The 23938-nt window shown below is 33.6% G+C and overlaps 2 protein-coding genes and 1 pseudogene across 2 annotated transcripts in view; all 3 read right to left on the bottom strand.

Moving 5' to 3' along the window:
* The window catches only part of LOC144544886 (cytochrome P450 81Q32-like), a 62791-nt gene that overhangs the window by 3682 nt on the left and 35171 nt on the right, over positions 1-23938 (bottom strand). The window lies entirely within an intron of this gene.
* LOC144544884 (wall-associated receptor kinase 5-like) lies at positions 1350-23464 on the bottom strand. The gene is made up of 3 exons (XM_078293419.1): positions 22829-23464; positions 3473-3616; positions 1350-2561 (listed from the first exon to the last, which is right to left on the bottom strand). Exons 1-3 carry the CDS (start codon positions 23436-23438, stop codon positions 1423-1425), a joined length of 1893 nt encoding a protein of 630 aa, XP_078149545.1. The 5' UTR covers positions 23439-23464; the 3' UTR covers positions 1350-1422.
* Positions 11937-13392, bottom strand: LOC144544768 (wall-associated receptor kinase 5 pseudogene; annotated as a pseudogene).

The following is a 23938-nucleotide window of genomic DNA, read 5'->3' as shown; positions in this document are numbered from 1 at the left end:
ATTATTTTATTAATTTAATAATCAAGGTCGCTATTGTTAACAGTTTTCCTTTTATAATTTTCAGTATCAAATAATTGGGAATTTAATACAGTAGAAGTACCATAAGCCCATGTCATTTTCTTTTTTGAAGGTCAGGTAGCAAGTTCACTACCGACATTTTCATTAAAATAAAAAAGTTCTATACAGAGTTATTTACAACACTACCCCAAAAATAAGTAACTCAATCTAGAATAGTGATATAATGGCCTTTTAGAATAGTGATATAATGTCTCTTGTTATGCTCCTGGAAACTAGCTAGTTCCAAGACATCAATATAATTCAAATAAAAAGTTAAAAATGGCCGCTATAATACATAAATGCATACTACCTTTTTTCAGCATAGAAGATCCATAAAACTATAATACAATCTATAATACAATCAATATGTATTCATAAAGATTCATAAAAAATAAAACTATAAATTAACAACTTAACAAACGAAACATTCAAGGTAGAAAAACAAAAATAAATTGAAAAGCATACTATATAAATAAAAATCACTACTCCAGAAAACATTATTTTAATGACATAAATTCGAATAGGTTGTCCGACAGATAAATTATTATTATATATAGTTTGTTACTGCCTTCTCATTTTTAAAATTTCCGCACAAGATTTCTTATTTTTTATATATATTTTTATTTTCTTATGAATAAAAATTTAAGTGTAAAGAGCGTATCCATATATAGTCAGTCTCTCTACTTGGTTGAGATTTACATCAATAACACTAGTACCTCAAGTGAAGTCTATGCCTTTAATAGAGTTGATGCCGCATGTTCACCGAACGCCAACTATTGTTGAGTCAATGGATATGTAATTTACAAATGACAAGAAAGATAAACTGTGTTCATCCCTTACTGTTACTCCATTCATTTATTTATAAACACAACTATATACATGTATGTTAAATAGAAATACGTAACACTTAGTAATAAATATCATTTATGGTTCTAGGTCTGCCGTACGTACCGGTATATAAACTTCTATCAATATATGGAGGGTTTTATTGAAAGAGGGGCTAGTATTTTAATGTGATGGGTGTGATGTTGAAACCTTGACACTTGTCACTAGATGTATTTTTTTTTTTTTTTACTACAGAGACTACCTACCTATGCTAAATATCTGAATATCTGATATTATATATAGTGAGGAGTTGACTGTATGGCTGAGGAGGAAAAATAATCTTGAAATTCATCTCATTATCTGAGATGAAAATCAGAGTTAAAACAAAAAAGTTAATTTCCAATATATTTTTCTTACATGTACACATGTCGCAGCAATATAAACTCTACAAAAACAGGCTTAACCAATCAAAAACAATAAGTTACAGAATTTAGCATCTTGACACTAAACCAAATTTGAAGCAGGCTTAACTAATCCACCTCACCTCGATATTTCAAACACATCACTATATTGGGTAGCGCTAAAACCAGATGCATCTGATATAGTGGGAAATTTTCTTTCACCAAGCAAAGTCTCGATCTCATCTTGATCAATTTGTGGGCCAGGGAAGCTGTTATGGAATGTCACCAACTTATCCAATGCCTTCACCACTTGCTGCATTGTCGGCCTATCTTCTCCTTTTGGACTCACACACTGCAGAGAGAACTCACAAATTTCTTCAAGAACCTTCATAATGTTCTCATCATTAGTTACTATGTCGACATCCAACATCTCACGATGCTCATTTTTCCTTGCTTTTGAAAAAAAGGTTGTAGCCAAGGGCTGGTCTTCCCCTTTTTCATCTATATAAATTGCCTCCTTCCTAGTCAGGAGCTCCAGCATCACCACCCCAAAGCTATATACATCACTTTTCTTTGTTATTATCTCTGTGTACAAGCACTCAGGGTCTAGATAGCCATGTGAAAAATGGACAAGCTCAACAATTTCATTTACATGCACGGCACTTGAAGCTCCAAAATCAGACACCTTCGCAGTGTAATTTGCATCTAGTAGTATATTAGCAGACTTAACATCACTATGAATGATAGAGGGAGAGATAGATGAGTGCAGATGATCAAGAGCTACTGCCGAATCCATAGCAATTTTTAGCCTAGTACGCAAGGAAATTGATCTTCTATTGCTTTTTCCATGAAGAAAATAAAAAAGAGTACCGTTTGGTACAAACTCATAGACCAACATTGGAATTTTAACCTCTAAACAACAACCCAATAATCTAACTATGTTCTTGTGGTTTATTTGTGAAAGAAGAATGATTTCATTCACAAATTCTGCTCTTTGTGGTTCTTCAACTTCCTTTGCTTTCTTTATGGCCACGACCTGGTTATTTTCTAATAATCCCTGGTACACATTACCATGGCCTCCCGTGCCTAATACAAGATTATCACTGTAATTATCAGTCGCATTTTCCATTTGCTTTTTACTGAACACACGGAGATGCTTACCCATCATTAGATAGTAACTGTTATACTCGTTTTTTTCCTTCATGTGCCCTTTGTGTTGTCGGTGCCAAACTAGAAGGAGACATATGCCCAGTAATACAGCAATACCAAGTATACAAACTGCAATGGTGCATGAAAAAATTGAATACATTAGTTGGGTAAGTAAAAGCTTTTCCTAGGAAAATAACTTTAATCAACAAAAAATAAGATAGAATAATTGGATAAGAAAATCCAAAGGCCACAGATTGAAACAGCAGCTGACAGAATTATCATCTCCCACAAAGCAATATAAATTAAAACGGTAGTTCTTTATGTTGTTGAGTGAAATAATTTACTACTGTTATATATTATTGTTGCTATTTAATTGTTGCCATAATATCATTTTTATTATTGTTACTATTATTAATTCAATAATACGCCATTGTTATATTATTACCCCTTCATCATTTTCATTATAAAAAACGTGTAATTAAATTATACGACTTGATTATCATTCCAGGCATAAAGATAACAACTATTAAAAAAAAATTGAATTTCACTCAAATATTTCATTTGCAAAGCCATCATGGAAGCTTCTGTGTTTTTTAAGGAAACAATTTAAAATGTCTCTTTAAACTATATAATGTTTTACAATTGGTACCTGAATTACTCAAAAGCTAGTGAAATAATTTACTTGTGGTGAATAGTACACTATGAGCACCTAATATTTCTATAGGACAATGACTCGTAAAATCTCATCAAGTAAATGAAGGTAAGACCACAAAAATTAGATGATGAAGATAACGCTTATTTTAACAACCTCAACAACCCTTTCTCAATTCATGTAAAATAAATATAAAATAAAAAATATATATTTCGTTTTCTTAATTAACTCTGTATTATTTTTAATACAATTTAAAATATCATCTGATGGTTCCTTTAGATGTTGTTAATTAAATACCAACCCTTAAAATTTAAAATTGCAGGCAATAACGGTTTTATTCTAACTCTTCCTTTCTTATCTAATTTTTGAAGCCAAAAGGAAGACTTACACGTAGCCACATAGGGAGATTTCTGTGTGCAATGATCTGTTTTGCCATCACCTTTTGTGTATTTTGGGCAGGCACATGTGTAGTTTCCTTCTGTGTTTATGCAACTGCCATCCGTACATGGGTGTTTGTCACATTCGTCAATGTCTGCAAAATTACAAAATCAAAGAGGAGAATTAACACAGCATTTTGTGAATTAATACACAGATGCATAGTCTTAGGATAACACATTGGGTATGCTTAGCTTGCTGACATGTTCTTATTGTATACAAGCAAACCTACTTGGTAGCAGCTGATAGTCCTTGAAATTAAATTGACGCACAATATTTAAAATCTAAATTTATCCATAGTAAGTTAATTACCTGTGCATCCATTTTGGAGGTAGGGATTACCGTTGTAACCTGGCAAGCATTTGCAGATGTATCCGTCACCATTGGTCGTGTTGTCACATCTGCTTTGATAGCTGAGACATGCTCGGTTAGGACTTTTCTCTACACCATCCTGACACGTGCCGTTATCCCTGATAGCCCAGTCTAGTACAATTGGAAACATTCCTTTATTCTTCTCAATGAATCTGAACCCTTGTAGATCCTCAACATTGAAGCTGTACCAGTCTGCCTGCATCAGCGCAGCATAACTGCATGGGCTGAACGACCAGGCAGTGTTATTATTGAAAACCTGCCACACGTTATAGGAGTTGAGCCCTTCAGGGATGGCTGTCTGGCAACAACCTAGCTCGTTACACAAACCACCAGTACCAGTTGTTCTGTTGAGGTCGCCACAGTAGGACACACAGCCTGATGCGTATGAAGTGTTTTTGATGCCTGCACCAGAAATATATGCCAAGGTGTAGCAGCCAATTACAGTGAACTTGTTGCGACTGTTGGAGAAGAGAAATGGTTTGTATGATTCGATATTAATTGATGCTATGGAATTATTCACCTTGCTCGTTTTGTTATAGCAGCCATAGGAGATGAAATTGAGGACTCGCGTTTCAGCAGAAGTTATGTTGATGTCTAACACTTCAATATTCTTACCCAAGAATAGTTTTGGGGGAGTAAAGGAGTCGTTGCACGTAAGATTAAATCCATTCCTGTAACAACCAGTCTGGGTTCCAAATGGATATGTGATTGTGGTATTGCCACATTTGTTTAGGCAATTAGGCACTACGGTAGTAGGTAAGGTTATTAGACATATCAGTGCTAGTGCTAGGTTGAGATGTGCTTTTATCAAAGGAGAGACCATAATCTCTATCTCCCTCACACACAGAAAGGCTTGGTAACTTCAGAATAAAAAGAGATTGAGCTTTTCTCTAGAAGGCCATTAATTATATGGTACTAACCCGTTGACCTTTAAGATAAATTAATTGTATCACGATATTTTCAAATGACAAAAGGATACCTTTAAGTTATAATTTTCCAATGAATGTAAAAAAAAGATGGTAAAATAACTTTAATGATGTTTTTTTTTTATATATAAATCTTATATATAATAGCGAGTGTTATTCAAGAATCATTAATTTATATAATTTATTCACAATAATTGATAGAAGCGAACTCATCTCTTTCACGTTTGAGGAATTCATGGCTTCATTACAAAATATCTAGAATTTATTATTTTGTACTATATATAGCTAAATTGACATCCATGGAATCAACTTTTTATATTGCGTTTTTGGTACCAAGCAACTCCTTTGTTGATTTCATAATGATATCCATGGATCGACTGTTTGGACTTTCAAAATAAAAAAATCGAGTCGTTTGTTCCAGAGACTAGGGAAAAATATTTTGAGCTTAGCCAACCTCTGTATGTATGTATGTATATATATAGAGAGAGAGAGATGGGCTATGGTGCATTGCAATGTATAGCCTCTTTTGTACATTGGACTATAAATCACCGGATTTAAAGTTCAAATGACCGATCCAAACCATTCATCTTGTTGTGTTTGGAGACCAAATTTTACATTTTTTGGAAATTTTTTACTATTTTTTTAGATTTATTGAAAATAGGAAAAATACTAATATACTATGCATAGCATAGAGGGCCTCCGTGCAACGGCTCAATATTTGAGTTTTTTACATTTTTTATAATTTTTTTACAACTTTTTTTTACATAGGTAGAAAATCACTTGATCTGAAATATTTTTAATTAGGGAGGTCAGCAGAATTAGTCATGGAGAATGGATCATGCGCACTTGGTATTTTTAATTAAGGAGGTCAGCAGAATTAGTCGTGGAGAATGGATCATGCGCACTAATTTTTATTATATCATCCATTTAGTTTTCATTTGACTAAGCACTATAGCATAAAAAAAGGAAGCAGCTAACAGTCCCCCAAAAATCCCCGGATATTTTCAACTAATTCTGTAAACATCAATACTAAATCCTGTAAACATCAATACTAAATCCTGTAAACTAATTCAACAAATCCTGTCAACATAAAAACGCGTAAAAGCTGTTAAAAACGCATGACAGCTGTTAAAAACGCATGAAAACTGTTGAAAATGCATGACAGCTATTGGGGACCACCTTCTGTGAATATACACATATTATCCTATGAACATACACATATTATCCTGTAAAAATACACATATTATCCTATAAACATTCACATATTATCCTGTAAACATACATATTGTACTTGAAATTATGACAGTTGTGACAGTTGAAAGTGCGTCGTAACTAAGCTAAAAAGGGAAGGTTTTTATACACGGGGATTTTCGGGGGACTGTAGCATGGGAAACATTACCTTTACTTGTAGGACAAGAACTTGAAACCAGCAAAACAAATATGATAATGAAATGGATGACTTAGTCCTGAATTACTAAAAACATTAAAGCGTACTTATAAGTGATTAATAATCTTTACGCTCACTTCTATATAGATGGATTAATGGCATAAATTCATGAGGTATTTTCTTCTAAATTTAGGAAAAAGAAAAACTGAAATTTCATTAGATACAATCACACAAAAGTGTAAAATAAATTAACCTTTATTTTAGCTGAACCAATATATATTACTTTATCAAAGTCAGGCTAATGGCCGAGGTAATGTCTTTTGTATATGAGACATTGTAAGTTCGAAATATGAGACGTTGCATATATATAGAAGTTTTGAACTTATTTTTTTTATCTCAAAAATATATATTGCCGTCTAGGTTTACAGTGTTTTCCAATAAGTTGGTCCTATATGTATAACTGTTAAGATTTTTTTTTTTTCGAATTTACTTTAATTTGCATTCTATTGGTGAAGAACAAAGACATAATTTGGCATACGGTTTTGAAATATTGATTTCTCGTATCCGTTTCGGGTTGTTGCTAGCTGATTGCACATAGGCTATGATATTTTACTAGGTTAAACTCAAACTATAGAACAACAAATTCAAATTAATTACTTCATTTCATATTAGCCTTCTAAAATAGGTTTGTAGGTTTCAATCACCCTTTACCAAGGTCAAATGCAGGACTTAAGAATATACCATTTTTGTCCAATTTATTTATTTATTTGTCATATTTAGTTTGTGTGCAATTGTTATTACATTGTATGTAATATCTAAAGGATGTCAGCAGAATTAGTCGTGTGGAATGTACCTCATGGTAAACTTTTATTAATTAATCAAAAGTCGTATAATCTGTTGCCATAGACTACTAGTTAACTAGCTAGTGGTATCTATCATAACATTATCCTCACACACACACACACACACAAAATTTAAAATTCTTACGATCAATAATTGACCAAGGGGCATATGAATTCCTGTCCCAAAATTTGTTTCACTAAAAGTTTTTATCCGAAAGATCAGTTACATATACTAGTGAGGAATTTTCTTCTGAAATGGAGAAGGTAACGTCTACTTAAATTTTACTAAAAAAATAATTAAAGAAGTCTAAAAATAGATTGACCTCTTTTCAGCTGGCTCAGTATTTCTTTTTATGGGCCATATATGCTTCTGAAATTTAGTTCGGCCTAAGCCCATATTATAATTAATTATAGTATCTTAGTCTTCAAAGTACAAATTGTTATTTTTTTAATTCCAGTATATTCCATTTTTCTAATGAGGAGGGTTCAAATGCCTCCATGTTTTTGTGCCTTCATCATGCCTCCATCTTTCTCCATTTTCAAAGTTTGAACAGTCGATCCGAACTGCTCAACCTAACCTCCATACTAAAATATGTTTGGAGATCAAATTTTATATTTTTAGGAATTTTTTTACTATTTTTTTAGATAGGTACAAAAATACTGTTTTTAGATGGTTCAGATTTACTGATTTTGTACCTATCTAAAAAAATAGTAAAAAAATTCCTAAAAATATAAAATTTGGTCTCCAAACATAGTTTAGTATGGAGGTTAGGTTGAGCGGTTCGGATCGACTGTTTGAACTTTGAAAATTATGGAGAGAGATGGAGGCACAAAAACATGGAGGCATTTGAACCCTCCTCTTTTCTAATAGTGTAAGAAACATTTTGGTTACAGAGTAAAGGTGGTCATACTAGCTTCAAATTGAGATATTTCTAAAGGTCGCAATTCAAGGTTTTATTATTATGTATCTACCATAACAGATTTGACTTTACTATTTCAATTGGGTTTAATAAAGGTCCTTTTTGGAACCCGCTACTTATAATAACTAGATGTGAATCCATTTATGTAGGCTCTTATTGGGCTACCGGACTATGGATCCAATTCACAGCCCACCCATAATACCACTGTCGAGAGTAATAGACATAAATTACGGCCTCTTGGACAGACATGATACTAACAAACTCAACATCTCTTGCATTCCGCTTCTATTGCCTAGTTTGCATTTGACATAGCACTATTACATTTGACTAAGCAGTATTAGTCATGGAGAATGGATCATGCGCACTAATTTTTATTTTATCATCCATTTAGTTTACATTTGACTAAGCACTATAGCATCATAACAAGCGCTCATTAACTTGTAGGAGACTTAATCCTGAATTACTAAATATTATAATGAAATGGATGACTTAATCCTGAATTACTAAAAACATTAAAACGTACTTATAAGGGATTAATAATCTTCACGCTCTCTTCTATATGGATGGGTTGATGGCATAAATTCATGGGGTATTTTCTTCTGAATTGAGGAAAAAAAAATCATTTAGATAAAAATAATCACACAAAAATTAACCTCTTAATAGCTGATCCGATATATATTTTCCTTTATTGAAGTCAAGTCTAACAGCCGAGGTAATGCCTTTTGTATGAGAAATTGTATATTCAAAATATGAGACATTGCATGTTCGAAATCGGACTAGAGAATCTCTTAAGAATATTTATACTTAGAAGTCTAGGTTTACAGTGTTTTCCAAAAATTAAGTTGGTCCTACATGTATAACTATTAAGATATTTTGTTTTCCACATTCCCTTATTTAATTTGCATTCTATCAATTGGTGAATAAGAAAAACATAATTAATTAGCTAATTTTATTTTTCTTGTAAAATTAATTACCTCCTTTTATATTAGCCTTTTAAAATAGTTGAGTTTCCAATCACCCTTTACCAAAGGTCAAATGCAGGACTTAAGAATATACCATCTTTGTTCAAAAATGTTTTGCTTTATTATATATAGTTGTAATAAATGTCTGGAATTGTTATTATATCGTCTATAATATTTATGGATTTCAGCAGACATTAGTGGTGCGGAATTAATGCACGTGGCAGATATTTAACTAATTCATTGACGAATTAATTAAAAGTCATATAATCTGTTGCCATCGCTTATTAGTTAACTAGTTAGTGGTATCTATCATAACATTATCCTCTCTCTCTCACACACAAAATTTAAAATTCTTTAATTGACCAAGGGGCTTCAATCGGTCTGATGCCCTTACAGAACTGTCTGATTCGCATCATAATTTGTTCATGCCGCTTCAATATTCGAGCAGATCAAACGCGGATGAATAATGAAGCAAATCGGGCGGTTCCGATCAGGCATCAGACTGATTTAGTTCCGGTGCTCATCGGATACGCCCACTTTCCAAAATTAATACCAAATAACATGTAACAGTCCCATATATGTTGCCTTGAGACGTGTCAAATTGAGAATACTCTTGACATAAAAACCAGCCAACAAATATTTCTCGTATATATGAAATGGATGAGTTATCTTGACATGAAAACTGGCAATAATGTTTGCGCTATCTTCTCTATATAGAAAAATAAAATAATTACAGAAGTCTAACAAAAGATTGACCTTTTTATGGGCCATATATACTGCTGAAATTTTGTTCGGGCTAAGCCCATATTTTAATTAATTGTAGTATCTTAGTCTTCAAAGTAGAACAACCCAAATGCTCATATGAATTGTTATTTTTTAATTCCAGTATATGCCATTTTTCTAATAGTCTAATGTAAGGAACATTTTGGTTATAGATTAAAGCTGGTCATACTTTAGCTTCAAATTAAGAGATTTCTAAGGGTCGCAATTCAAGGTTTTATTATGTATCTGTCATAACAGATTTGACTTTACTATTTCAATTGGGTTTAATTAAGGTTCGTTTTGGAACCCGCTAAGTTTTCTTATGGACTAACTAGCTAATTATAAAAACTAGATGTGAGTCTAAGACGCTAAGTTTGCTTCTATTGCTATTTTTGATAGTCATATAGGGTCATTAGTTATGCTTCTGGAAATAAAGTTACTAGTTCCAGCACATCAATATTTTGAGAGGCATATAAGGGGCGTCTCTTTTTTTTTCCCTTTTAGCTTCTCTCATAAGTGAGGTTAATTCTGTCAATGTGAAAAAAGGTTCGCCAATTTCCATTTTTCTTTTTCAGGATTTTCATATGATCGATATTCCTTGATAGTGCATTCATCCGTCGTCATAGGAACAAGTGTGAGAGAGAATCACAAAATAGGAACAAGTGGTAATGGATACCTACCGCTAGAGACCAACATGATAGAAGAAACAAGAATTCTGCTGACGGTTCCCTACCGATAGTAGATTAACCGTCTTATATTGGTACCAAATAGATTACCGATAGGAGAATCATCCTTCAATTTGATTGCCATACCGATAGAAGATGTTATATATTTAATTGAATTTCAATTATTTAATTGGCTACTCCCTCAATTTGCTTGCCATAATAATCATAAACATGCATATATAGATACATAAAACAATATTAAACGTCAACACAGACATTCAACAATTCAATATATATATTACATAAAAATAGACAAACACATCTTCATAACGAAAAGAAGTAATATATATCTCTAAGGGCTAATGAAGAAATGCTAGAGGTGCTACTTTTATCCGATTACCTGGTCCCAATCCAGATCCTAACCAGAACCGACCCGGATCGGATTAATTTGGAAAGTATATGGTTTAAAAAATATAACTGATTAAATTATGAGTATGGTTACAAAAGTAATAATTTAATATCCAATCCGGAACCGATATTATAATGTATAGGATATGGATTTTAAGCCTAAAATAGGGTGCGAGCCATAAAACTATATACAGAGCTTTTGTGTATCTCTATGGATTGGATAGAAGTGTGGGGCACTTTTTTTTTTGTACGTAGAGCTTAAGCGCTAAAAGCATTTATATATAACCTACAGAGTGACTCAAGGTCACCTTTCGGGCTCAAACATAATAGTATCTGTACCCAACCCGACCTAATAACACCTCTAAGGAATGCTTTTAAAATAAATAAACAATCATGCATGTACTTGTAGCTAGCACCGATCCCTTGAGCCTTGAGCCACATGCTATGACGTGACGTCTTAGTCACTGGTAGGTTGTTTCTTTTCTTATGATGGATTTGGGTGCTACTTAACTAGAGGGTTGAGAGGGAGGTAAATTTCGCAGAAATCTAGCTCTGTCAGCTAGACTATATCCTGGAGAGATGTCCAGAAAACCATATTCATCCTTCACCTCATCTTTAACCTTGAAAATAGGCACGGATCATTTAGATGCCATTGATCATGCATTTAGATGCCATTAAATCAATCTAAAACAAAAAAATTGAGTAAACAACTTAATGGAGTAAATGTGTAAACATAAAATGAGTAAAAGCTTAATCTTAAATTGTGTACATGTAAATGTAGAAATAGGCTAAAGTTCAGCAATAAACAATACAATTTTCTTCTATTTGACTAACCTAATCTCCAGATGTTACAAACAAGTGGTAGGCCAAAAAATCTAAAAACCTAGGGGGTGTGAGAATTAACCAAACTATCGTAAATTGCAAAGTAGGCAAAAAACCTTACTCGTACGACTAGTGGGTTGCAAACTACGTGAATTAACCAATTAAGAATTTGAGAAGTCTATGGGTGGGCAACAACCAAATTATACAGAGACCTATAGACGGTTTTAAATCAAGGTGTAGATAGCTGCGTACCACTCGTTCAGTGTGCTTCCTCCACTGATTGTAGTAATTGTACTTTGTAGGGTTAAGCACAAGGTCTGAATAGCTAGAAATGGGTGCACCGCATAATATATATGCATGTAAAATACTCAAAGATAGTATTCAAATTACATCAGCTAATTAAAGTACACCAATAGTATTACAGAGAGACAAAACATCCAGATTTCAGTATATACAAATTAAACTTTCTTGAATAATACAGGGATAGATAAAGAATCACCATTTTCAAGTAATGAGCAATTCAAATTACAACTAAAATTTCATAATTACTCACATTCTTATATCGAATCGAGTTCATTTATGTAGAGAAATAAGATGATGACGTTTGTAGCTCTAGTTCAGAAGTACCTTGCAAGGTTGTTTCATTTCCTGTAGTGTAGGGATCTGGTAGCATAAACTGCCTCTCCTTTAAACTTGGAGACGTGATAGACATCCAAGGATGTTTGTGCTCTTGATTGGACCGCCACAAGACCTCGAGCCGTATCTCCACTTCCTTTATTGTTGGCCTTTCATCTCCTTTCATTCTCAGGCACATTTCTGCAAGTTTGGCAACGGCTTCAAGTTCTGTTTTGTGCCCCTCACTCACAACTTGTGGATCAAGAATCTCAAAGAGAGAGTTCTCCTCTATAGCAGACGTAAAATATGCAACAAGACTACCCCCTTCAAACTTACTAGAGGACAATAATGGCCTTTCTCTTGTTAGCAATTCTGCTAGAATGACACCGAAGCTATAGACATCACTTTTCTGGGTTAACCGGCCAGTGCAATAGTACTCAGGGTCCAAATACCCGATAGTCCCTTGGATTGCTGTAGTTATGCCCGTTTGATCTATTTGGACAGATCTTGATGCCCCAAAGTCTGACACTTTAGCAGTGCAATAATCATCCAATAGAATGTTTGATGATTTTATATCTCTGTGAAGAACTGATATAGATGCAGATGAGTGAAGATAGGAAATTGCCCCAGCAGCCTCAAGGGCAATTCTTAACCGATGCCTCCATGTCAAGGAACAGTGTTCCACCACATGGAGATGATTAAAAAGTGTTCCATTCGAAATGAACTCATATGCGAGCAATGGGACTTCTGTTTCTAGGCAACAACCATAGAGGTTCACAACGTTCCTATGGTTGACTTGTGAGAGAATGACTACTTCATTTATGAATTGATCAATCTCATCCTGATCAACAATTTTGGACTTTTTAATGGCCACAACACGTTGATCCGACAAAATACCCTTGTAAACATCTCCATGACCTCCCTGGCCAATAATGAGTGCATTATCGAATTTGTTTGTTGCTTTTTCCAATTCATGTAATCCAAGAATTCTCATTTTTTGTGTTGTATCTTCAGGGGAAGACATTAAACTTTGTTCTAGAAGCAAACCCCGATTTTGAACGAAGAACTTTTGTTTTAACTTGTCCTGTTTTCTCTTTTCTAACAATTTCAGGCGCTTTACTATAGCAAAATATAATAAAAGAATGCTAAAGCCAACAGCAAATCCGAGCACAATTATCACACCTGCAGACATAATTTAAGAAAAGAGAAAGTTATTTTCCATCATTATCTTTCATTAAGAAATCAATTTTCACTCCTATGATTACCTTTTTTTTTCTTTAGTTCAACCTTGCATGACGTACAGAGACAACTACTGTCTAGGTATACTAGCTACTTGGCAGGCCACTAAACTATTAAACTAAGCACTACATCAAGAAGAGTTGAATAATATATTTGATATGTGTTACTGAACTGTTATTTTATTATAATATGCTATGTCTTCTGTTTAAATGCCAAGAGGTGCATTACCAAGGGTAAGATATGGTCGGATAGAACAGAAATGTTGTTGGCCAAGTGAGGCAAGGAAACAAGAGGGTAAGGACCACGACGCCTTTTGGTTTTTATGAGGGGCAATACAATCAAGTTGTCGGTAGGACGGGCGAGGTGGCGGTATTCGTTTACCAAAATTTCGTATATAGGTAATCATACGTGCTGGAGCACTCCTTCAATGTGAAAGCTAGCTTTAAGTCGAATCTCGCTGGTATACCATGCATTGATGTGCTTACAGTATGCAAACTTGGACATTTCAATGATAATGAATTTGTGCAACCCTTGTAATTTTTGGGTGTGTTCGGCAACCCTCCTTAAGGGTTCAAGGATTATGATTTTAATCCTTGCTAAGAAACACTTGTTCGGTAAAGTAGTAGGATTAAGAATGAAGACTTAGTACAAATAAAATATATTATGTAGTATGTAAAGACCTAAATACCCTTGAATTGTTGGTGATATGCAATTTAATAAAGAAGGCTCATTACATTATAATATAGTGTAAATAATTACAAATAACTAAAATTCAAGGTAATTTAGTTAATAAAATCAATAATTATTTTAGCTAAAATTAGACTGAGCGGTCAAGAGTCATTATAATTATATTTAGCTAAAATTAAGATTTAGCAATGCTCTAGCCAAGACTAATTATTGATAGAATTAATCTTGTTGTTATGTTTCAGTTTGTTTTGTTTATGTTTTGTTTTAATTCTAGCAGAGTTTAAGTTTTCTGTTTTAGATAAAGTGTGCTGTCAGAGTAATCCTAGCGGATGGCTAAGAATAGAGTAGAGGTTATTTTTAGTGAGCAGTTATTTAGATTCCAGTTTTTATTTAGTGGATGTAACCTTTCATATAGCAGTTATGATTTTGTATGTGCTTTTATATATATAAGAAAACCAGAAAATGATGCAGGAAGTTAAGCATCACAAAAAGGCCTCTATTTTCTTTTGTCTCTGTGATTGTGTGAGTTTCTTGAGCAATCTCAAATTGTGTAACTGGCCGCAAGAAAAATAACCAACAATTATCAGTATTTGCTAACTGATGGCATTAATTTATTTAATGTTTTTAGAAATATATTATTCATATATAAATTTAAGCATAGAAATTAATTAAAAAAATTATTATTCATTCGAGACGTCCCATCCTTATAAATCCAGTAATCAAAACCTCATCGTTCACAACTCAAGACAAATAAAATCAAGCAAAGCTCAGTATCATAAAATAGCAATTTTCGGTACAATAATAAATCAGGTGATCATATCAGATGCAGTATTGTTCAGTACGGTACTGGTACATGTACCATAAAACACAATACTTCAAATACCAGTGGTTAAGAAGAATGATAACACAAAATCTAAAAATTATAAACAAAAAGAAAATCAATATTACATCAATTTCGATTTGCCCTACTACAAATTGTTGAAGGTTTTCAAGCTAGCTACATGAAAAACGAAATACAGTTATTACCTTGATTTTGTCTACTACAAATTGCCCTACTACTAATTGGCTTGTAATAGTATAAAAATAGAGAGTAGATGTATTTAGAGATAAACTGAAATTGAGAAATCATCCAAAATTAAATCTGTCTGCCCGGTATTTAAGTATTATCATTCCAAAAAACTTGACATTACTAATTCTTGATCACTTTGTTCAACGAGAAAAGAAAAAAGTATTTCAACCACCAAATAAATACATGAAATTATTATTCATAAAAAAATTATTATGTCCAAATATACACAATCTCTTCTTACAAAAAACTAAATTTTGAAAAAACAAGAAAAACTATAATAATTTGATGGAATTCAGAAGTTAAAACTCACCGTCTATCGGATTGTAATGACCATGGTTTGGAAAATCGGCCAAGTCTGAGTCGACTCGGCCAAGTCGGAACGGTATTAGCCGGAGGCGATCCGATATTTCCCGAGTTGACTCGCTAGGACGAATTATATATAGGAAATCGATAAAATCGAGACTAAATCAAAATAATCGGCCGAATTTTCACTCATTCTCTTGCCTCTAAAGCAAAAGTATATTGTTTTAGTATTTTAATCGGACCAATTTTGAATTTTTGCAATGGCAGTCGAAGGATTTGGGGGAGTCGCAAATGCAAAAAGAAGAAGAAAGAGTTTCGATAATTATAAAATATTGAATAGACTAGGTGTATGTGCAGACTGTTTATTAAATAGGAAACAACTATTATAAACGCATATTCAGCGCTAACATAGTATTTGTTTTAGAGAAAAGGTTTTTGTCCACAGCCTTCTGTCCACCATTTGTCCACAGCGCTATCCACCCCGTGTTTAACTAATTTTAACGGACACCGGTCCCCACTTCTAACCACTTACTCCACCTATTTAACTTCCTTCCGTGCCTCTATTCCCTTTTGTGAATCTCATTTTCAAAATATTTCTTCTCCGATCAACTTGTTTCCTTTCTGAGGCGATTTCTTTCCGATATTACTTTTTTGCTTTACGGAGATAAAAATTTCTGAATCTAAAAATCGATCGATATCTGAAAAAGGATTTCTTCTCCGATATCTTAAATTTCTGAGGCGATTTCTTCTCCGTAAAGCGGATAATTCTTCTCCGATATCTTAAATTTAGATTTTTCAATTTGTCTCTTTCTTCAATCGGTAACTTTTTTCTCCGATCTCTTATTCTTTACTCAAAAAGGATTGGACCGATTGATTTATTCGACCGATGCTTTATTGTTCATGTAGCAGTGGAAGAGTCAGTCCTCTTTTATGAAGTCTGAGAGAGATCGAATCGTAGTCAAAGTGAGATCAGCTGCTCGCTCTTCCTTCTAAGAAGTTCTTCTTGACTTTAAGTTTCAAGAAATCGATTTGGATGGGTGAAGAAAACTAATATTTGCTCCGATTTTTCAATTTGTTCGCTTTCTTCAATTTGTAACTTTTTTCTTTTTCCTATAATAATTTGTAACTTTTTTATTTTATTTTTCTTATATAATCTGCTTATGACATTTTTCATCTTTGATCGGATCGGATCGGAAAAATAATCTGGATCGGCCGCGACGGCAACAAAATCATAATTGTTGTTTTTTTGTATTTACCTTCTCTGATTCATTTTTTCTTTGCAATGTCGATTTTAATTGAGATTACTGACTCGATCTCGTTTTTTATACATGATCGCAATGGAACCTTCAATCGTGGAGCGCGATCGAATAGAATGTGTTTTTGTTGAAGAGCACGGCAAAATTCAAATCTAGTAAGTTATTTCTGTTGAATTTGTTGTTTTCGTTGTATGCAGTAACAGATCTAGCATTTCAAATGAAATCTGGAGGAAAGAGATGTGATATTACCTTATTAGACCTATTATTTCGACTTGTTTCCATACAAAAATCTATGTTTTGAACCAACAAATAGTGACTTTTACATTGAATATCCATAGAATGTGGTACTGCTATGTTTTGGTTCTTACTTTGCAGGAATCAGGCGAAATTGGGCAAAATCAGGCAAATGGCAGACTCCAGGAAGACGATGCGACCCTCACTCCTCACTTGAAGACCAGATGATGCGACCCTCACTCCTCACTTGAAGACCAGATGATGCAAGTCGCATCCACCTGAAGCGAGTCGCATTACGAGTTGCCGCCCAATTCAAATTGAACCCGATAAGCCCCAAGTCAGATCCGTTGCCTATAAAAGAAGGTCCTGTGCCAGAATTTGGAGAGCTTTTTCCCCCCTCACATTCCAGATCACTTAGAGAGCAGAGATCAAGAGAGAAGAGAGAGATTGGAGATCGCTTGGAGAAGAAGAGAAGATTGCAAGATCCTCTCCAATCCACCTTGGATCTTCGAGCTTCATCATGATCTGCCTATTCTCTCCCTCTTTTATGCTTTCTTTTACCATGTTTGAGTAGATCTTTAGTTCCTAGGGTTAGGATGTAGTCTCTAAACTTTGTCTTTGAATTGCATGTTGTTTTGATCTAAGTTTGAACTTGTGTGATTCTTTGTTTGAGTATTCATTTGATTGCTTGATTTTGATTGCTTGATTGATTCTTGATTGTCTACTGTTAGATGTCTATAGCATCTCTTCTAGTAATTTGACCTTGATGTTTCTTGCAATTGTGATTGAGTATTTGAGGTAGATTTAAGATCAATAGTAACCGAAAGGTGAACTTTCCATTATCGAACGGTTGTGGATACCTCTAGCAGACCAGACAATCAATTTAGGTTAGATACCAGTAGGTGAGAGCTACAGGTTGAAGCCTCGCACAAGAAATCAACTTAGATACGAACACATGTCAGCTCAGCTCAAGGGCCAAGCGACCCGCATCAGAGATGATGCGAGTCGCGTCATACGGGTCGCATCAGAGATGATGCGAGTCGCATGACAGGTCCAGAGAGGGCAAAGTTTGGGATGAAACCTGAAACCCTGGGAACGCCTGTTATCATTGTTCAAAACCAAAACCTTTAATTGCTTTCATTTACTGTTAATTGAATCGTCACTTGAAATTAGGGAATATAAACAAACCAAACCCCACCTTTTACACTTCTAGTACCTAACTAAGTCGAGTAAGAGTTTGGAAAAGAACCGTCCCTGTGGATCGATACCTGATTTTACTATACGAACAGGGCTGTGCACTTGCAGTCTTAATCGAGAGTAACTCAAGGTTTTAAAAGGTACAATTAATCATTGTATTGAAACTCTGTGTATACCTTTCGGGTTGAACAAGATGATAGAGATGAGATATGGAGTATTGATCTGTTAATTTTACTGTATTGTCCCGTTAATTTTACAGTATTCATATTGTCATTTTACAGTATTAATCTTATGGAAATCTGGAGGAAATAGATGATAGAGAGACGATATGGAGTATTAATCTGTTAATTTTACAGTATTGCCTTGTTAAATTTACAGTATTCATCTTGTCATTTTACAGTATTCATCTTGTAGAAATCTGGAAGAAAGAGATGATAGAGAGGCGATATGGAGTATTGATCTGTTAATTTTATAGTATTGCCTCGTTAATTTTACAGTATTCATCTTGTCATTTTACAATATTCATCTTGTGAAAATCTGGAGAAAAGAGATGATAGAAAGGCGATATGGAGTATTGATTTGTTAATTTTACAGTATTTATCTTATAATTTTACAGTATTCATCTTGTAATTTTACAGTTTTCATCTTGTGAAAATCTGAAGGAAAGAGATGATAAAGAGGCTTCTTACTCATCCGAACAATGAACACAAGAGGTTTTTAATGTAAAAGTTATTTGTCCATAGTTTTTTTGTTGCTATTATGCTATTATGAATATTGCGGTGAATATCTTTATCTTGTGTTGAACAAATGTTGTTTGTGGTGAACATATGTTGTTTTGTGGTGAACAGATTTTTTGTGTGATGATGGATGTATGTATAGATTTAGCCATTTTAGAGTATACATGGTATTATTTTATGGTTTATATTTTGCAATTTTACAGTATACATGATTCTTTGTAGGTTGTAGTTTAAACTGAAATGTAGCATTTGTTACATTTTATCTTACAGTATAGATGATATTATTTTATGGTTTAGTTTTAGAAATTCTACAGTATACAAGATTCAATTGAAAATTTACATTATTATGTGAAAATTTTACAGTATACAAGATTCAATTGAAAATTTACAGTATTATTTGAAAATTTTACAGTATACAAGATTCAATTTTATAGTATGCAAGATTCTATTGAAAATTCTACTGTATACAAGATTTAATTTTACAGTTCTGCTGATTCAATTTTACAGTATACAAGATTCAATTGTAAATTTTACTGTGTAGAAGATCCAATTTTACAGTATACAAGATTCAATTGGAAATTTTACTGTATACAAGATTCAATTTTACAATATACAAGATTCAACCCAGTGCGGACGGTAATAATTAACTCTAACTGCCAATAACCGCTAATAACCGCTAATAACTAACTCTAACTGTCAATAACTTCCTATAACTGTAATTTCTGAAAGTACAGTTTGAAAGTACATTTATTTTGTGATGTTGTGCAAGTTGCAATCTTTTTCTAACTATCATGGGACCACTTCAAATAGTTGTTGGATGTTTTGTGATTAACTGATACATTTTATGTGATATATTGTATAATTATACAGCATGTAGAAGTAATTTTACAGTATTCGCGCAAGTCAAAGCTGTGGACAAATGGTGGACAAAAGGCTGTGGACAATTAGACGCTTCCTTTGTTTTATTAATACCAAACTTAATGGAAACATTTAATGCAACATTCAATATTGATTATGCTACCTAAGGAAACATTTAATGCAATGGTACAAATTTGGACAAACTCCTTTAATTTTGTAAGGGCGCCATACCGAGGGCACAAATTGTGATTTTGAGAGCTAAGATATTTTTTTAAACTACAATACCTAATTTACCCTTAGTTTTTAATAAGGTTCAAGGAGCAAAAAAAATAATATAATAATAAGGTTCAAGGAGCACCATCCACCGGAGATATATATTGTGCTTTTAGGATGAGCCTAAATCAGAGCTTCTTTAATAAGCTCAGCACTTACATGTACTATGTTTATATTAATTCTCAAGCATAAGCAAACTCTGTAATATTTTCTCTGTCTTTAAGTTTTGATCTGTACCATGTAGTGGTGCACGTATAAGCAAATTCTGTAATATTTTTTCGCAGTGCACTGGTGCAAGCTCATGTATAAGTAACATGTGTAATTTATAATTTGTTGTTGTTAATACAATGCCTAAGGGGCTATCTGCCAAAAAAGAAAAAAAAAATCAGCTTGTAAAAATTTAAAGTTAATATCTATGTGTAATCAGTTAAAAAAAATTGTGCAGCAAACTTCTTTATTAGTATATAAATGAATTTAATTGTTTCCTTTCATGCACACTTGCAAGTATTAATGAATCAAGACATATATAGAATTAAAAAGATGTGAGATTATTAAGAATTTAAAAACTAAGGGTAAATTGGGTATTGTAGTGTAAAAAATTATCTTAGCTCTCAAAATCACAATTCGTGCACTTAATATAGCAGTCCCCATTTTGTAAAGACCACAATTAAGGAAAGAAAAATTTTGTTACTGTTATCCATTTATACGAAATTAACTAACAAAAATTTGAGAATCATTTTATATATTGACAATCTTTACTATTTTTCTGTTACAATATAAAATGCTTTGACAAATTTACATAATATGTAAAATGTAAGAACAAATTGAATTACTGTGTACAATCATACTATATGAAGTTAATTATATGCAAAAATATTATTTATTAATTAATTTTATAATGAATGCTTATATATTTTTATTGTATAATATTATAGTATTGTATTATTTGAGTGTAATCTTGTCTTAACATCATTTTATGAAAAATTATTTTTTTCTATTAATTTTCTGATTTCTTAGTACAAAACAAGCTTCTACCAGAAAAATCCGAGTTTCTAATCTGATTCAGCCGATTCCAACCGATTTTTCCGATTCTGATTTTCAGAAGCATGGTAATGACATTTTATAAAGAGATCGAAAACCCATCAAAAGGATAGAAAGAGCTTCACGAGGGGAAGCTACATATGATGCTATATTCACGAGTTTGTTATTGGAAGCTACATAGGATACAATTTTCCAAAAAGTATCTTAAGGAAGCTCTAAGGAGACCAAAATATTAAGGAAGGGGGAGGTAGGATTAAGAAATGGTACTAATGAGAGATGCTTAATCCGGTCTAAGGAGGAGCTGCTCATCTGGATTAAGAGCTAAGGAAGTCTAAAGAACCTTAATCTTGTGCTGCTGAACAGGTACATTGAATACACTAGTTGACACATGGAATGGGTGTCGCCATCTGTATGGTGATGAATGTAGTTGGCCTTCATATACAGGTCAACTATTGTTTCCAATCAAGATGGATAGGAGATGATATATATCCGGATTCCAAAATATATGGACCAAAAACGGGAAAGGAGATTTGGCCAACAAGCAAAACATTCCATGCGAGATGGCAACGAAGCACGCACTTGCATTATATCATAGTTATTCAATTTTTGGATATGTGTTGCGATATGTTTCACATATTGTATCTTGAAGTCCAAGGTCATGATAAATTCTATCAACAATTCGTGTATACTTCGGTATTAACCCATGACTATTTTTTTTTTGAAACGAGTACTTGATTAATTATGTATGGAATTTGTTACGTTCCAATTTAATCTTATTGCGACTAGTTCTATACATATTTTGTTTGTTTGTTTGTAATTTAATTGCGACAATTTCTTTTTTTTTTAGATTAAATTGCAACTAGTTCAACCTGGTTTGTTTGTTTGTTTGTGATTCAACAGAATTCAACATGGTTTGTGATTAAATTTCAACTAGTTCTACGTACGTTCCGATTGATTAAATTCTGATCAAATTGTTAGATATTGTGGAGTTATCGTCAGTTGTTTCCATTGTCGTTTCCTAATGAGTGACAACCCAGAATATATTGGTGACAATTCTAAGCCATGCACGATAGAGAAGGAATACTCTTAAAGATGTTATAGATGATCCGGCTAATACTTTAGAACTTGATTTATTTTGATTAATTTCTTAACTATCCTATTTTTTTCCAAATTTTTACCCAACAAGAGTGTCACAAATTTAAAATTGGAACAGAGTATATACTTTTATCTAGAATCCGGAAATAATTCTTACCGATTACATAAGCAGCGTAGCGATCTGGAATGCAATTGTAGTTTCCTTCTGTATTACTGCAAGTTCCGTTGCCCTTACACACGTCGATGCCTTTCAATTCACATTCGTTGATATCTGTCGAGTCACAAAAGTAAGATTACTGAGTAATCTATTGAAAAAATTCTGAGGCAAAGTCTTTGGGCACCAAGGTTTACCGTAGTGGGAGTTTTTTAATTTTTTGTTAGCATGCAGTTCTTATCCTATGCAAGCAAATCCACAAATATATTGTAATGGCCCATGGTTTCATGATTCATCCATAACAATGGCTCTTTAAAAACCGAAATTTTCTACTGGTTGTCGACATTAATTTGGCACATATTAATTAAACCTCAATTTATCCACAAGTAAGTCTCTTTAATTGACTTCTTTTTTTGCTGGTCGTTGACATTAATTATTTGATGCACAATAATTCAAATCTGAATTAAGCTCTAATAGGTAATTACCTGTGCATCCATTATCAAGGTAGGGGTTTCCCTCGTATCCTGGCAAGCAATTGCAGAAGTATCCCTCACCATTGGTCGTGTTGTCGCATCCGCTGTGTTTGCCGAGACAGGCAGGTTTAGAGCTGGATTCGACATTGCTGATGCATGTGCCATTTTCTCGGATTGCCCAGTCAAGTACAATTGGTACATATTCCATATTCCTCTCGTAGAATTGAAACCCTTGTAGATCCTGGACGCTGAAGTTGTACCAGTCTTCCTGCACCAGCATAGCATAACTGCATGGGTTGAACATCGAGGCATCATTGCGATTGAAACCCCAATCCACTCTGTAGTAGTTGAGCCCTTTTGGTATTGCTGTCTGGCAACACCCCAACCCATTGCATGAACCATTGTCACCAGTTGTGCTGTTCAGGTTATCACAAAAGGACATACAGCCTGACTTGTAAGAATTGTTACCTTGGTCACTAGAAATATATGCCAATGTGTCGCAGCCAATTGCAGTGAACTTGTTGCGTCTGCTGGAGAAGAGAAATGGTTTTAAAGATGTGATATTAATCCACGGTCTGCTGGAATTCACATTGGCGGTCTTGTTAAAGCAGTCATAGCCCATGTAATTCAGGACCTGCACTTCAGCGGAAGTTATGTTGATGTGTAACACTTCCATATTAGTTTCACTGAAGAATACTTTTGGGGGAGTAAAGGTGTTGTTGCACATAAGATCAAATCCATCCTGGTAACAGCCAGGAAGGGTGCCGAATGGGTAGGGGATAGTGATGTTCCCACATTTATCTGGGCAACCCGGCAATGCTATGACGACTGCTGTAGTTGGTAGGATCATTAGGCATATCAGTGCTAGGAAGGGAAAGAAGAAAACTTTAAACAGAGAGGCCATAATCTCTCTGGCTTTCACACACAAAAAGGGTTGGTAAATGTAGAATAAAAAGAGATGAAGTTATTTTGTCCACAAGGCTATTTATATGGGTTTTCATCCGTTGACCTTTAAGATAAATAGTTGCATCACTTTACTTGCAAATTACAAAATGATACTGAAAATTGTAAATAGTTGTAATCATCAAATGCATGTAAAAAAAAACAGAGAGATTAATTTCA

The sequence above is a fragment of the Carex rostrata genome, chromosome 27 (genome assembly GCF_964058835.1).
Source record: "Carex rostrata chromosome 27, lpCarRost1.2, whole genome shotgun sequence".
NCBI lineage: Eukaryota > Viridiplantae > Streptophyta > Magnoliopsida > Poales > Cyperaceae > Carex > Carex rostrata.
Note: the sequence above shows the minus strand (reverse complement) of the source record. Positions and strands in the feature narration are given on the sequence as shown.